The sequence below is a fragment of the Octopus sinensis genome, linkage group LG7, assembly GCF_006345805.1.
Source record: "Octopus sinensis linkage group LG7, ASM634580v1, whole genome shotgun sequence".
In the NCBI taxonomy this organism is placed as follows: Eukaryota; Metazoa; Mollusca; class Cephalopoda; order Octopoda; family Octopodidae; genus Octopus; species Octopus sinensis.
Genome location: NC_043003.1, coordinates 47,471,813 through 47,490,109, shown reverse-complemented (window position 1 = coordinate 47,490,109; position 18,297 = coordinate 47,471,813). Strand labels below are relative to the sequence as shown.

The 18,297-nt window shown below is 34.3% G+C and overlaps 1 protein-coding gene across 6 annotated transcripts in view; it reads right to left on the bottom strand.

Moving 5' to 3' along the window:
- The window catches only part of LOC115213814 (RUN and FYVE domain-containing protein 2), a 250,820-nt gene that overhangs the window by 126,180 nt on the left and 106,343 nt on the right, over nt 1-18,297 (bottom strand). For 5 of the 6 annotated variants that reach the window (XM_036504738.1, XM_029782693.2, XM_029782692.2 and 2 more), the window contains exons 6-9: nt 17,685-17,755; nt 16,329-16,403; nt 15,212-15,383; nt 7,401-7,517 (exon numbers count right to left, since the gene is read on the bottom strand). In XM_036504738.1, coding sequence (XP_036360631.1) covers nt 7,401-7,517; nt 15,212-15,383; nt 16,329-16,403; nt 17,685-17,755 — 435 coding nt within the window. The remainder of the gene's footprint in view (nt 1-7,400; nt 7,518-15,211; nt 15,384-16,328; nt 16,404-17,684; nt 17,756-18,297) is intronic. The other variant, XM_029782694.2, reaches the window with a different exon arrangement.

Here is an 18,297-nt window from a genome sequence, read left to right as displayed (position 1 = left end):
AGAGCCAAAATAAAAACTGCAAGGCAATTTATCTGGCATTAATGGTTCATCAACTCACTGCCTCAACACTAACAATTCAACACTGGTCACTTCATGAGAAAAAATGGGTATGACACATCAGACATGTGGTATAATCATGTAACCAGAAAAGGCTCTAAATGAACTTTGTAAGTCAAAAATTCTATGGAATTGTGACATCCAGACTGACAAAGCAATTGGACAAAGTAAGTACATCAGGTATCATTATATATGACAGAAAGGTGGCAAGCTGGCAGAGTCATTAGCACGCCAAGCAAAATGCTAAGCAGCATTTCATCCGTCTGCACATTCTGAGTTCAAATTCTGTTGAGGTTGACTTTGCCTTTCATTTGGGGTCGATAAATCAAGTACTAGTGAAACAGTGGGGTCAATGCAAGCAACTAGTCCAGAAAGCTTTATAACAGATGTCACAATTCCTTCAGACAAGAAAGAAGAAAGATCTTGAAATATGCTGATTTAAAAATAGAGATATGAAGACTGTGGGGATGATCAGCAGCAAAAATGGGAAATCATCATTGTTTAATGTCCGCTTTCCATGCTAGCATGGGTTGGACGATTTGACTGAGGACTGGCGAACCAGATGGCTGCACCAGGCTCCAATCTTGATCTGGCAGAGTTTCTACAGCTGGATGCCCTTCCTAACACCAATCACTCCGAGAGTGTAGTGGGTGCTTTTACATGCCACCAGCACGAGGGCCAGTCAGGCGGTACTGGCAATGGCCATGCTCAAATAGTGTTTTTTACGTGCCACCTGCACAGGTGCCAGTCCAGCAACACTGGCAATGACCTCACTGGAATGTTTTTTCATGTGACACCGGCACAAATGCCAGTAAGGCGGCACTGGTAATAATCACACTCAAATGGTGCTTTTTACGTGCCACCAAGTTATTATCAGACCATTATGTTTGACACTCAGAAAATTGACGTACCACTTGGAATGGTTGTGTAGTAAAAATATATAGTTAGTACAAGGTGTTGATGTGGCTACGTATATGTTATTACAATAGTTCATAAAGAGATGAAGAATAAATTCAAAACCTATATATTTACTACATAAAAATACATTTTATTTAATGGTCGATGATGATACATAGAATCAAAATGTAGAATCTAGTTGAATGAAGTAATCTATGCAAGAAGATTCAGAGATAGAAAATGTAGAAGTAACAGCTAAGTGGTGGCTTTCAGTCATATGGCATAGAGAAATAGATGGACATAGCAATGATTTGAATGACTCTAAGTCTAATCGATTAAGAAGTGAAGGGCTAGCAAGCCGTTTTTATTAATGGAATGCTAGACATTCTAGAAATTTCCAAGAGAAACGCTAAGCTTCTAGAATAATTAAGAATCACACTCCATGACACTGATGCTTTGAGAAACTTAGAGAAGGGAGGTTACTCTGTGTTCTTTCTTGAAAGGGAGATCATTCAACTCTCTAGCTACCACTACAGTTGGATACCAAGACCAACATGTCTATCCTTTATAGAATGGCCTATTTCCTTTGAGAGTTACTTTCTGTCCAAGGTCTTTTGTTACATCTTAACAGTTAACATGAAGAAAAAGATAATAAAAACCAGTATTTTAAATCTTTATTGTACAATGAATAATAATTCTTTCTACTATAGGCACAAAGCCTGAAATTTTGGGGGGAGGGAGCAAGTCAATTACTTTGACCTCAGTTTCAACTGGTACTGATTTCATCAATCCCACCCCACCAAAAAAAATGAAAGGCAAAGCTGACTTTGGTAGAATTTGAACTCAGAATGTAAAACAAGATGAAATGCTGCTAAGCGTTTTGTCTAGTGTGCCAATGACTGCCAGCTTGCAGTTTTGCAGTCAGACAATCCACTGTTTCTACAGCAGCAGCAGCAGTAGTAGCAGACAAAAACCTATTCACATAATATATTACCCACAAATTTCATACGAAAAATTAATATCAATAAACTAGAGTGAAGAAACACCCCAAGAAAAGTATCAAAGATATATTCAGTTCATATATATTCAAGACAAATATGATCACCATAAGTCATTAGATTGTAGGACCATCTTTTGAAAACTTGACCTTCATACAGTATCATCATCAGCATTATCAATTTAATGTCCACTTTCCCATGCTTGCATGAATCAGATGGAATTTGTTGAGGCAGATTTTCTACAGCTTGATGCTGCCTTTTCTGTCACCAACCCTCAACTGTTTTCCAAGCAAGGTAATATTTTCTCATGACCAGACATGTTTTCTACAAAAGACTGGAAACAAACAACATCATTTGTACAATGGATGATGCTCATTTACAACCATCACATGATACCTGGACAAAAGTATACGTGTGCATGAATACATACACACACAAGTTTCTTTCAGTCTCCATCTACCAAATCCACTCACAGGGCCTTGGTTGGCCAGCGACTATAGTATGCCATGCAGTGGAACTGAACCTGATACCACAAAGTAGAGAAGCAAGCTTCTTAACTACACAGCCATGCCTGCACTTATAGCATGTGTAGAGAAATTAGTCAGGAAGTCTTTTTCTCTCTATGATGTTCTCATGAGGGGAAATCAAATCCAAGCCTGCAAGGTAACAGAACACTCATTAGGTAGGAATTATTTTGTTTCTTACAACAATGATCCACAGTTACTCATGGTGTCTGTTTTAGTTTGGATGTCTTGAGCAATGACAATGAGATGTCTTGACAAAGCAAAAAATGCAGAACCAGTAATAAAATATAAACCTTTGGCAACAGAACACAATAATATAGTCAATTTTTTTCTTGAAGACACAATAAAAGCAAAATAAGAGATTTCAAATCTAACAGTTAGTCACAGTTTTAATATACAGTAAACTCCCTCCTGTCCAGCACCACTGAAACTGAGGGTTGCTGGATAATTGAATTTTCCAGATATCTGATAATCACTTTTTAAATTGCCATAGCACCTTATTAAAACTCTATATTAAACTCATTAAAAGTGTCTATATATACATCAGTATTATCATTAATATTCTGAATATCATAGAAATGAGAGAAATAGGAAGAAAGTAATGTATAATTTAAGTAAAGAACAAGTTTTATTCACCTAATTAAATACAAGTAACTGTACTGCATTTTGAGAAGCTATGATCCATTTTAGATGCAGTAGAAACATTCCTTTCCTTTAATGACAATTAATTCACACATTCTCTTGACTATAATTAGCAATTTCATCATCATTGTTTAACTTCCGTTTTCCAAGCAGGCATGGGCTGGATGATTTAACAGAAGCTGGCAAGAAGGAGAGTTGCACCAGGCTCCAGACATCTGTTTTGGCATGGTTTCTACAGCTTTACAGAGTGTACTGGGTGCTTTTTTTGTGGCGCCAGTTACTTGTGAGTTCTTGTTATTTGAGGCGGAGATTATTGTAATTACTATTATCACAGCTAAAGTTACAGAAAAATTAATTTTCAAATTTGCAGGTGACACTTTCCTGATGAATAAACTCTCCGTTCACCCAGCTGTAATTGAAATTTCAAACAGCAAAAACTAAATTTCTTCAGCTAGAAAATGAAGATGTTAATGATAGGTTCCATGTATCTCTCTCTCCCTCCATTCAGTATGATCAGAGCCCAATAAAAGAAGCTATTAAAAGAATTGTACATGTATACATTTACACTGACAACAAAGGAATATCTCTCAAATACCAATTAACTTTCTAAAACAAAAAAATAAAAGAAAATGGCAGGATTCATTCAATAATGTGGTTCTGAATACCTTATACCTGAATAGAAATAGGATAATCAAGGTAAGAACACATCTGATCCTTGATCTGCAGGATGAAGGCTGACCTGATTATCTCCCTTTACATCAACTCTTGAGTGTCGAATAATTACCTTTAATATGTGTATGAGAAGAAACATTGCAGAAGGTTAATGTAGGAAGATTTTCTGCTATTCAGTTCAGTGTCTTGCTATAAGATTAAATCCTACCAGTCCTAGTTTTTTGTTTCTTTTTTTGTATAATCACACAGGTTCTTTTTTACCTCATTAAAAAAATACAAATCAGCATTATCTAAAGAAAAGGAGGTAACTTTATTTCTAAAGTTTAAGCAATTAATCACATTTTATTATTAAAGATTTGTCTATCGTTGTTATATAAGAATGTTTTAGGATATTCATAAACTACCCTAAAACATTCTGTAATAACAAAAGAATGCTATAGATGAAACTTTAATGATAAAACATAAGGAAGAGCAAGAAACCCTGATATTGAAAAGGTACAATGAAAAATATTATGACAACACAAACATTATCAAATGTGTGTGTGTGTGTATATATATATATATATATCATCATTTTGACATCCACTTTTCCACACTTGTATGGGTCAGATGGAATTTGTTGAAGAAAGACAGCCATAGAAAATTTGTCTTAATAAACCTCATTCAACCATGAAAAAGTGAACATTAAAACAATGACGATGTATGTTTATATATATAGTGCATCAAGTGCATTTTGTGAAATGGTGAATGAACAAACAGAGATATCTTAATGCTAAGAGGACTCTTAAGAACATGACACCCTCTTGAGCACTGGTGCCAAGAATGAAAAGCACCTAGTACATTCTGTAAAGTGGTTGGCAAATGTGCAGAGACATCATAGTGTTTGCTGGACTCCATTAGTCTTGTCTTGTTGAGGAAATGATAACATCTCGAATACTGGTACCATAACAAGAAAAGGAAGAAAGAAAAACACGCATCCAATACACTCTGTATAGTGTTTGGTGTTGTGAAAGGCATCCAGCTGTAAAATCCCTGCCAAATGAAAATAGGTGAGAAAAGTGTGATCCCTTAACCAAACATTGGAGGGCAATAGACCTCAAACAAGAACCAACTCAGATTGTGATGACCTGTCCTAGCCCCTCCCCCATATTTTCAGGCCTTGTGCTTATAGTAGAAACCATTATTATTATTATTATTATTATTATTATTATTATTATTAAGGCAGTAAGCTGGCAGAATCGTTAGCATGCCAGATAAAATGCTTAGTGGCATTTCACCCATCCTTACATTCTGAGTTCAAATTCTGCCGAGGTCGACTTTGCCTTTCATCCTTTCAGGGTCGATAAATTGTACCAGTGAAACACTGGGGTCAATGTAATTGACTACTCCCTTCCCCTAAAATTTCAGGCCTTGTGCTTAAAGTAGGAAGGATTATTATTATTATATTCAAATGCCACCAAGGTTGACTTTGCCTTTCATCCTTTTGGGAGTCGATAAAATAAGTACCAGTTAAACAGTGGGGGCAATCTAATTGGCTTACCTGCTTCCCCAAAATTGCTGGCTTTGTGCCAAAAATTTGAAACCATTATTATTATTGTTGTTGTTGTTGTTATATTATTATTATTATTAGCACCAAAGTTAGAGTAATTTAATTTCCTTGTGCCACATATCTAGCAATTACAGCTACTAATTCCCTCCAAACATTCCTTCATTTAATTACTATAAATCAAAGTTATATCATTTTTCATTTTTTTCTGCAGGAACATGAAAATGCTGTAAGTAAGAAGAATCAACCAAGGAAAAATATTTAAGAAAAATTTACAAATAAAATTTTTAAAATGACAGTTTTTACAATTTAAAACAAAGAAATTTTCTCCAAAATGTAACAATTTAACAGTACAACAAATCATGATCTGTTACAATATCAAAACAACTTGACATATATCAGATATCGGTGCTTAAAGATTACAGGAAAGGTGCTTGCAGAAATACAGTCAGAAGCAAAGTGTAAAATTTTGCAGTGAAGGAGAGGAACTGTGTGTGTGTAACATTGAGACAAACAACATCAAATAGCATTATTAAACAGAAATATATCCATTATATATTGTGAAGAAAAAAAAATATATATATATATAAATATACATATCATCTATACATAATATTTATGTATATACAACTATTATTTTATGCATATGACTGATGCAATATACTGCCTCAAGTATCGGAATTTCATCAGATGGAAGATATTTTCAACCAAAAGATAAAATGGCAAGAGTATAAACAGAATAATACAAAAAATATTATGGAAAAAACCCCAGCTAAACAACTAAGAATGAAAATACAAGATATCTAATTTTTAAAATGATTAACTATATACACACACATAACCAACTACCAACTGCACTATTTCCACTTTATTTTTGATGGGAAATTAAATACTAAATTGTTACTCTACACAAGATAGTAAAGTCACAAAATATGTTAACTAACTATACCTAATTCTTAAAAAAAAAAGAAAAGGAAAAAAGGAAAATCCATACAATTAATATCTGCATTCTTCAATGTAACACTATGGTCTTGCAATTGTTCTATAAGATACTGTGAATTTCCCCTAAGGTTACATACACATCAAGGGAATACACTATTCACACCTACAGCTACATGCCCTACAAAAACACTTTACATTTAGCCTCTTTTTGAAATCCCACTGCACATACTAAAAAGTTTCTGTATCCATTAGATAATTCACTAAGAAATAAGAACTCTACAGAATAATGCATATGTAGTAGAGAATGGTATAGTGTAGAAGATACGCTACTCTAAGAGATACTAAACATTCACTCAAGAAAGGTGCATTATGGAAACATATTCAATTCTACAAGATACTGAACATTTACTAAAAAACTATATATTATGGCTCTATATTACATTATGCATTGATAAGAGAACTGACTGTATTATAGGAAAATATATCTACTTCATAGTATACTACATATGCACCATAGTTTATGATAGAAACATCCAATTGTACAAGACACGACATATTCATTAGAGAACTGTGCATTGTAGAACATGTACCTAAAAGTACTACACATGCGTTCATGCATTAGAGAACTGTGTATTGTAGAAAAGACACTATGTATTGATTAGAGAATTGCATGTTCTAGAAAAACATCCAATTCTACATCCACTAAACACTCACTGAAGAATTACATATTTATAAGAAACAGACCTGCTTTACAAAACTCTATCCATTACTGTTTATTGTGGAAGTATATATCTAATTCTACAGGATACTACACATTCAGTAGATAAAATGCATAAACTCCAGCAAACATAATCAACTGAATAGTCTGTATCAGACAACAAATGTAAGCTATTGGTGTTGGTGTATGTACATATGTATTTATGTAGATAGATATATAGAAAGAAACAAGGAGAGAGAGGGAAAGAGAGAGAGAGAGTCAGAGAGTGAAGAAAAGAGTTTGAAAGTATTTGAGAGAGCAAAAGAAAATTCAAATGAAAGTTCAAGCTAATCAACAGTTTCTTGTTTATATGGAAGAAGAACAAGATTTGTTGTCGTATAAAAGTTGTTAACAGAAATACTCACTATCCTAGTTTGAGTTTCGTCTTCCAGACGTTTCTTGGCCTCGGCAACTAGACTATCGAGACCGGCACGGGATGTTTGGTATGTCTCTCGTTCAATATCGATGTCTTGTTTCGTCAGCTGCAAACGATAATGGGCAACAATCCAAAAGTGAACATCACAAATCCACATCTGGGTGGTGCCAGATTACTTAGAGGAAGAAGATAACAAAAAAAAAATGAAATTCCTGTAGTGATGGTGGAGCACTAATTCCCATTGACAAAAGGCTCTTCTATCCACCACTCATCACCAAATCTTGGATTGGTTTCTTGATTAATAGATTGCATACTCCTGATGAAGTTAGTGTAACTATATGAGTATTAATTAAATAAGCAGTATAAGGCAATATATTGCAACACAATCCATGTTCCTCAGATACCTTATAAATCTCACTCTTTCTGTCACTATCACAGACATCTTGATATTTCAACAACTCAGAACATTGATCTTTGTTGCAGTTAATCAGATTTGTTGTTGCACTTGATGTTGATGATGATGAGAATGATGATGGTGTTGATGATGTTGATAGGATAACAATAGTGGTGTCATCAATGTTGATAGTGGCTATGATGATGATGACAACAATGACTATGAAAATGGTGGTGATAAAAAAAAGACGATGATAATAATGGTGAAAACAATGATGATTAGTGAGACCCATAATGAAGCACTGCTTCCACATCTTGAACAGTACTGCTGCTATGCACACAGACATCCTGGACTACATCCACAGAAAGGCCACTCAACTGATTTGCATTAAATCACAAACAGACATTCCAGCCTTTGGCCCACAGATGTGTTGTCTTCTCTCTCTCTAACTGTCCAACTGTTACTATAATGGTTTCTATTCTTCAGAGTTGGCTGATCTCATACTATCTCATCTCTCCATGTTTTCACCACCATTGCTGTATTCACTGCTATGCTTAGTCCTTCCTCCCCAAGAATATCCGTTGTATAAATAAATAAATAAAAACCCACAAGCACAGGCTTGTTCTGACAGAATAGACATAAAGGCATCTAGGTAGACAACCAATATCTTTAGAAATAACTCTCATGTCCAGCTTCAATTTCATCTATGACTGTTTTTTTTTTCTACAATGCAGTGGCTGGCTGTATGAAATGAAGTGTGTCAGTTGAGATATGTTTCAGCTGTTTTAATGTTCCATATACGCATTCGTGTTGGAAGGTTTCAAGGCATGTTTCAGCTCTAACAGAAACAAATATGTTGAACTCAGTGTTTGTAGCTATCACAATTTCTAATAACTTACTAAAAGGAACGAGTAACCCAGCAGTGAATTTTGGCCAAGCTAGGGAACAACACATAATTTGAGCCAAGTGAGGTTTCTGTTTCTAGTTGTTAGGCTTTTATGGTTTGGTAAAGACTGTAGTAAAGACTTTGATAAAAACTATATTCTTAAAATCCTTAAGTTTTCTTTCAGCTTTAATATTTTGTATTTCAGCATGGCTGGTATGCAGTGTACATCATAGCAAACTACACAGCTACAACACCTGTAGTTGTGTGGCCCAAAGTCGGTTCTGATCAAGATCTATAAAATGAAATACCAGTAGAATGATGTAAAGTCGTCTCACAGAAAACCATGTAGATCAACACAACGGCTGTATTTCATAAAACTGGAAAATGATTTATTTTCAATGATTAGAAGGTACTGTAGCATAATTGTCAAAAAATAGTTGGTTATCACAGAGTTATGATGCTCAAATGGTTTGACCAATTTGTTCAAAAATACATATCCTCATCATCGTTTTCCCATCTGATTTTCATGATGGCATAGGTTAGACAGGTCAGTTTTGACAGAGAATCTCTCCATTTGATGTAGTCCTTCATCATCTCCTTTGTAAAGTTCAGCATCCTATGATCATCCCTGGCCACTTCTATTTATGTCTTCTTTAGTTTTCGTCTTTTGCAAGATCGCTTAGCACTTCTTTATTCAACTGTCATCTTCCATATCCATGCCAGCACAAACTTCTGTCCTAAGTAGCACAGTTGTTTCCACTTATATATAATTTCTCTCAGGTCAATTGTATTTCACTGTTCATGCACACAAACAGTACACATTCAGTGGAGCATACTCACTTCATTTCAGCCTTTGCATATCCACCACAATTAGCACCCATGTCTAGCTATTACACAACACTGTATGTTGTACGAAGTATCACACAATTTGCCTATCATCTGTAAAAAAAAAAAACTTTTGAAAAACCCCAAACTTTTTCCACTGCATCCTTAATCTGGCTACTGTGATTTTTTGCAATATCTCACCTACTGCTTATTAAGTCACTGAAGTGACAGATGCTATTGACTATCATTAATGAGCCCTCTGAGCAATTAAGATATACTCTGAAACCAACATTAAGCAGTACTCACAAAAGATTTAATTTAAAAATTCATTATAAATATACTTAAAACCATCTTCCCAATTTCCTTGGAATATAGAGTTAACTTCATTTAGTTTTGCATTCTATCGTTGAAGGGAAAATATGGCAGGGAGCTTTTACATCTATTTTGCTTGTAAACTGATGTAAGTGCACTCATAATGCATATTTTTAATGTAAATACCAAGAGAGAACAGATTAAAACTGAATTTGGAATAGATATTTTCACTGTAGTTTTATTTGCTAGATATGTAACTACAATTTATGAAAGTTGAAAACAAAATGCATACAAAAAGTGAAACTTGTCATCAAAGTTATTAGTCAATGTGTGTGTGTGTGTGTATTATATACATTTATATATATATATATATATATATATAGAACAAGTGTCTTTTACTATAGCCTTAGTCCAACCAAAGCTATGTGACTAGATTGGATAGATGGGAAGTATAAGTATAGGCAGGGCTGTGAGGTTAAGAACTTCACTTCTCAACCATATGGCTTCAGGTTCTGTCCCATGGGGCAGCACCTTGGGCAAGTGCCTTATGCAATAGCTCCAGGCCAATCAAAACCTTGTGAGTGAATTCAGACACTGAAAGAAAATTGTTGTGCACACGCATGCGCATGAGAGAGAGAGAGGGGGGAGTGCGTTTTTACACCTGTGGCTATGGAAGCTGTGATATATGAGTGGTTTTGTTACTGGCAAGTCTCCTTTCGACAACTCATCTGCTTCCTTCACCTCCTTTGAAGTTGTGAGGGGTAAGAGATCCCATACTTGAAAAACAGACAAAAGTTAGGGACAGAAAGTGCAGCTAGCTGTAAAACAATACCTCAATAGCATACTTGGTCAACCCATTCATGCATGGGTTGGCCAAATACATTTATTTATATAAATATATCATCATCATCAACAAAAATAATATGAATACGTGATGCATTTTCAATGAAAAAATGTCATGAATTAATGATGGAATATTTTTGAGGTGGAGTTATCAAAAAGTAGGGTTACCAGATGATTGGGAAGAATTGGGTCCAAATTAAAGGTTAAAGAATTCCAAAAGCAACTAACTCATTAATATCTCCACAGAAAACAAGCGGATAAATATCATATCTATCCATCTGCCAAATGATTACAAGCATTCTGTCCTGTACAAATGCTCTAAGATGTCTTGATTGACTATTTTTATCTGAATCCAACTTCACTCTTTGTACCCAGTAAAATTATTGCACGATGTGTGTTCACTTAAATGAGAACATGACTCAGTTTTTTTATCTAACAGAAGATTCCTCATGAAGCCAGTAATTACAAACCATGAACTCTGTTTTAGACTTATTTTAACTTTAAAATCATTTTACAGTTTATAGTGTTGATGTTTTCATTTTAAAAAGGAAACAAATCTTCCCATAACTACCTATACAGCATTTCAATATTTCAAATATTTGGCTATTTTTGTATGTTTATATCTCACTTTGTCTAACATTTTGTCAGACTATTTGATGTTGGATAATATTTGATGCCAAGCCACAAGAAAATTAGAATACTTCTCATGTTTACATGTGGATTTGTATCCCATGCATAGCCTTTGACTCTTTTATCCAAAGGGTTGCTTTACCAACTATTTACCCACTATTCTTTATAGCTTTATCTTCTCCGAGATACACCATTCCAAAAGAGAATTATTTCCCTCAAAGTTTATAAATTCTTATGACCTCAACAACATACAATTCTCACTGGTAAGAATAAAGTTTCTAAAATGGATAAAGGACTCCAAAGGATTGCTTTTGTCCCATGGTACAACACCTGTCATGTTAACAAGAGATGTAGGTTCAAGTCCCACAAGCAGCCTTTGACTTTTCCTATGCAAAAGGCTTTTTAACCCATCTTATATATTTACACACTATATATTTATAGCCTTATTTGCTTTGAGATATACTGTTCAAAAAAAGAAAAAAAAATGAAATTTTTGAGCATTGTCAATGTGGTAGTAAACTTGTGTCTCATTATTATATGAAACAGCATGATTAGTATATATCCACAATTTTATTTGCATGGAAACATCAAAATTGATTAAAGACTATATAAGGGAAAGATTACCAAACACTGCTGTGAGCAATAAAACTGATCACATAAATTAATCATTGTTGCCAGTGAGAATAGTGAAAGCAGAGCATTTGTTAATAACATTAAATTTTTTAGTGTAGGTTATTCACTTGATGAATCATCTAAGTTCAAACTTGTGGTTGACCCACTTTCTCGTGTTGTTTTATATTGTACACCTGTAAAAACTAACACAGTTTCTAAATCATGTATTAAATTAACATTAAATTCTTTCAAAATACATTTGACATCAAATCAGACAATCTGATACTACTTTGTCCAAATACATATGGATTCTTGAAATCCAATAAAAATAATTCTTTGCTATGACTATTCTGATTCTAATAAACTATGCCAACTTTGCATTCTGAAACACTGGAAATATTATTCCCCCAAGAATCCCTACAGCATTGTAATTTAGAGCTTGTAGCTTATATAAACGGTCAAAGTTGCTCAAGTATTTTAAAACCTTTCTACTATTATAAATGCTGAATTTAGTTACTGGGAGTAACTTCCCCTTATATACTCTTTTATTTAGCTCCTTTATAATTTTTGATAATTCATGAGGTGCATGCAGAACAGTGAGAGTCCAAACAATACATTCATCCATTCTCAATATATTTTGGTAGACTCAAATGTGTTTAGATTCTTGCTATTCTGCATGTAGTTCATGAATTATGTTTTGAGAAACATCAGCAAACATCATCAAATTATTTATTGGTTGATTTCTATAAACAAGAGCCTGTACTCTTGTTAAATTCATTGGTCTGGTGGTGGTAGCTCTCACTGAAGAGACACATAAGGTTGAAACACAAACAGTATCTCAAAGAACCCCTTCTGCCAGTGAATCATATGGGTTATGAATACATGTCATCTAAAGAGAGATGTTCTCTGATGATGAAAAATGACAGTGATCATGTATTCATGTTCAAATTTACCAGAACATATTGAGAATGAATAGATATGTTAATGTTTAAATTTTCTCCAAAAAAATAATATGACACCAACAAAATATGTGTTTTCCATATATTTCTTCCTGTTTACTTTTTAAACATACTTTTCAACTTTACTGACCCAATTCTACCCTCTTTACCAGGTAACATACTTTTTGAATCATTTCACTCCAACCAATTTTTCAACATTTGAATTAATCATGTTGTTTTCACCAGTCTTGACCAATCTATCTGTTTTGCTATTAATATACCTGCCATCATTTCTCCATTTTTTTCTCTATTACCACACAATTCTCCCTCCTCTCTCTCTTTCTTTCTTCTACCATCCTTACCTAACACCTTACTGTATACACAATTTTGTTAAGCTTCCTTCATTACAATTTGATAATTTTCATGATTAAACTTTATAACTCTCTTTGTAACTCTCTCTGCCACTTTCACGACAAATTAACTTCTTAGTTACTTTGTCTTTCTACAGCATCTCCTTAACTCTCGTAGCAGTTCATGGTGATGTTCTCATCATTATGGATACTACCTCCTTGGACTGCTTGACTATGTGAATAACCAATACACATACTATGTCACCTTGGAAACTAACCATGAATAGCTTGTTGTTTTATGTACTTTCAAATTATTAATAACCCTTTTTACTATATAACAGTCAAACTCAATAATGAATCCCTTTGTTGAGTCAACTTGTCTTTTTCTTTACTTCACACATCCTCAAAGGATTATTTTCATGCCTTTTTCTTTTCAGTGTCCATAAGGGTGTGTATACACCACTATAATTCTGTATGTGTTTTTCACCAACAATAACCTAATTTATTTATCCTGACACTACCTCACAATCTGAAACTGAAGTGTTTGATCTGCACAATATAGAGCATTAGCAAACCTCTTACTATTTGTTTCCTCTTTTGCTAACTATCTATATAGATGTCTAGTTTCTCTTCTAACTTCTCAGTAGTGTTCCTTCCTCCACTCTTTCAAGGCACACAACTTTTATAGTTCTAGCTCCTGTATGATTCCACAGTCATGTCACCCTCTGTTTTCCTAGGAATGGGATCTTGTTCCAATCACAAACCTGATCTGAATTTCACAGCAAGGCCCAATTGTCCTCTATCTCCTCTGCTATCTCCTCTTCCTCTAATTGCAGACACTGTAAAATACATTTTGGGAGTTATGGATGACAGTAGGATGTTTCAGCTGACATACCTTCCTTCTCTAGTTTGTCTTCTACTTGAGACCTTCAAGCTCTTATCCAAAATTCACTAATTACTAATCTATGTTGAGTAGTACATTTTGCACAGGAGAAAGACTCAGCATTCACAATCAGTTGCCTATGCCATTTCCTGATGACTACGTCTATCTGGTGAGCATATTTGTCAAAGTATTTGGTGATTGGATGGCTCACCAACTTTCTGTTTATGTTACAAATGATTAGATGACCTGCATCTTGATCTTTCTTCATATATTGTACTGTGGCCATATCAGAGTATCCATCCTGTTGTTCCAGCATGCCAATTAAAGTCACCAATCATAATGCTGAAGTCATTTTTGTCTGTTTGCAAAGTGGCCTGTCAGAGGGACTTATAAAAAGTTCTTTTGTTTCTCTGTCAATCCTGACAATAGAACATAGGGAAAAACTACCACTGCTGTCATGTCCCCTATCATTAGTCTAAGTTCAATTATCCTGTTGTATTCTCTGTCTATGTCCATTAATGTATCTATCCCTATTTTTGAAGTTATTATGAATAAGAGTAACATAAAAATGACAACTTTTCATTTTTATTTTTAAACCTTAATAGTTTCAATGTAAATACAAAACCTAACATATCATTAACATAATTAGTTTTCCATACTGTTGTGGTTTCGTACAGGTTTGCAAGGACTGTAAGTTTAGAGTGCATGAAAAAAATTTGTTCCAAGAACGTGGAAATATCACATTTTTTGTGAACCCAATTTTTTACTCAGAAGACTTGGGTCAACCTGAGGTTATGATAGAAGACACTTGCCCAAATGCCATACTGTGGGCTCAAACCTGGGTCCTTGCAATTGCAAAGTGAACTTCACCACTCAGCTGTATAAACACACCAGACTATGGACTGGTGTGTGCTCTAGCTTCAAAGCTTACAATACTTTGTTACAACAGTGACTTGACAACAAGGTGACAACAGAGAGAAATAAAAAAAGGAGAGTGACAGAGATGGAGAAAGAATGAGAGAGAGAGAGAGAGCAAGAGCACAACAATTATAAGAGACAACAGTCAGAAAGACACACAGACATTGGCAAACCAACTCCTAAAAACAGAAAAAGAGGAGTTAACTTACCTCAAGTTTTCGTTTGTGATCATTTAAAAGAATTTCCTTTTCTTTTTTAATTGTACTATTTTCTTCTTGTAGAGTTAATATGGTGTTTTTGGTTATTGCTAAATCTTCCTTCATAAGAGCATTTGTGGTCTGCACACTCTCCAGTTTCTGCTGTAGATTGGTTACTGTGGCGCTGAAAAGAAAATAGAACATAGTAAAGTAATGTATAACAAAAAATGGTTTCAATGTTCAATATTCTAGCCATAACATATTGCAGATTCCATGTGATACAAGCTAAGTAAGGCCAAGGCACATCACTCTGCTTGCCCAAGATTGCCTTGCTGACAAATTTTTTTTTTAAATGCCCATATAATTTTACAGTTCAGTTGTTAGCAGCAGGAAAGAGGCCCTTCTTGATATCTATAACAGTGTATCAAGGAAAATAAACCTTCCTTTTGTGTAATCATCAAGAAATTTTTGATAAGCAGACACACTATTATTAGTATTATCATGGAAGGGAGGTAAAAAGATTAAGAGGATTAAAAAAACTTTTAAAGAAAGAAGAGGAAAAACAAAAAGAAAAAAGGAAGGAGAGAGAGAGAGAGAAAGAGAGAGAGGAGTGTTTGCATTGTAGTAAAAAGTGAAATATGGGGTGGATTATGGAGAGGATTAAAAATTGATGCCAGGAACTGAGTACAGAATGGAGCAAAAACAGAAAGAAGTAAAGCAAACAGTAAGAGAGCAGCCAAAAAAGTCCTTTATAATGACTATTTACAGATAGTTTTGTACCACCATATTTGTCTTTTATTCTGAACCTGGAGAAGGCAACAGGAGAGAGAGGTTGAATCATTACAGCAGAGCTTCTCAAACATTTTTAAATATCACTCTGGTACATCAACATTAGAACCAGCTACCAATGTACCAATAAGGTACCAGCAACAAATCAACAACTGTATCAATGTACCAACATTGAATTTGCTATTAAAGTGCCAATATACCAAGCCATTAATATAGCATCATGACCAATAAATCAATTGCTAATGTAATCTTGAACCAATGTATTGATTTACAAGTTACTAATGTATAAAGACTAGTGCAGATAAAAAGGAAACGAAAGCATTCAAGGTTTTTTTTTTACTTCAAATGTCGATTCAGCTCCTCCAGATAGTTCTTCTGGTCAAGAATGGTAGCCATCTTTGATTTTCCTTCAGCACTGGAAAACAGAAACAGACAACATTTAATATAATTAATAAAATGTACAAGAGACTCACAACCCTAAAAGGTTATTGGGTGCATAGAATTTCGGTTAGTATGGAAAATGGTCAAATTGAAGATCATATAGGATTTGCAACATTTGGTACAGTCAGACTCACAGAAGGGTTATTCACATCAGCTGGATTTTGTGAACTCAACACACATACTAAAGTTCTAAGATACATACACAAAACCCAATAGAATTACATCAATGCGAGTACAGAAAGAAAGTGAGGAAGAAAGAAAGTGAGGAAGAAAGAAAAAGACCCACAACAATTCAAGTATGTTTGTCATGTGACAAATGTCCAGTAGTTACTAAGGAATGCCATAATAGGTGAGGATATTTTATGAATCTCCAGAGAATTACTAAAACAGGTAACATCATGTTTACAAAATAACTTACCCTTTTTACCAAACAATTGCAATAATTCAAACTGAGTGCTTTGATTTTGTGGGTTAATCTCATTATCTACACCCCTCAGTAATAATGGCCTTGACCTTCTGAACAAGTTGGATATGATTTTAATTGGATTAGTGGATTAATATTGAGGTGAATGCAGTACTAAAGTCTCTGGGGATAAAAAGAACTGAAGCACAATACATCAAACTTTACAGGGAGGCAAATATGATATAACTCTGCTTTAACCACCCAGAAAAGCTGCAAGAGTGTCAAACAAGGAGACATCACTTTCCACCACAACCAACAGCTAATATTATTGATATGGAGAATAAATAAGGCATTGGATGGTTAGAAAGAGGGGCCAGTATATTGTTCCCTATTACCAAAGGTGGGCTGTAATGTTGTTGTAAATGCAGGCCAGCCCAAATCAAGCAGGTCTATGATCAAAAACACACCCACTGTGACCATTCTAATATAGTCTAATAAAATGTTGCATGTAGTTACTCTAAGTATTAGAACTGACAGCCAATCTCCTCTTAGGTCACGCACTATTGTCTTTAAAAAAGGAGCCATTAGCAAATGAAGTACTTGATGTAAAAATAAATAAATGTATAATTTAAAAAATAAATTGATATTCACAGTCAAGATGATTATAGGTTTGTCCAACCAGGATGGATCAGGGGACAAACAATAACAACAACCACAACAACAACAACAACCAAAAGTATTGAGTCTCATTAGTGTCATTTGCGCATCACAATAAACAAAATATATACCCTTAAAAAATATGCATGAAGATTTTGCATTTTCTTTCTAATACTAACAAAAGAAAGTAGTTACCTATCAGAGTCAGGAGTATCCATTGGGACTTTGTTGTCTCTCAAATAAAGGCTGAAATCTATAACACCCATCTGAAAATAGAGGAAGCACAATGAATGAGGTTTTGTAAGAGGTTTTTCTTTAAAAAAGTGTTTTAAACACTGGTTAACTTGAATGACATTTGCATACTGTAGGTTAGAAATAGGAGAGTGTGTGTGGTTTAATGCTAGGTTAGAAATGAGAAAGTGAATGTTTTAATGGTGCAGATTAGAAAGTAATCTCCACCATTATTAAAATATGCACTACACAGGGTAGTGCATATTTTAATAGAGGGGAAAATAGAGGAAAACCAGTGTATGCTCATTAAACATTGTATTGTTACAAAGTGGAATAGTATCCAGTGTCATAACAGAAAAAAACAGAGTGAGTAATATTTTCCTTGAGGTATGTAGTGCTTTTAATACTTGACAGACCAAATATAAGCAACTCGGTATTTGATTCCATGTTTATCACTACATTTTTCAGGCCCAATACTCTTGGGCATGAACATCATAGTTTTCTTCATTTCTCTTCTCTGTAAAATCTGAGGATTTTTTTTTTTTTTGCTAATGAAAGAAGTTCAGATGTCTGAATT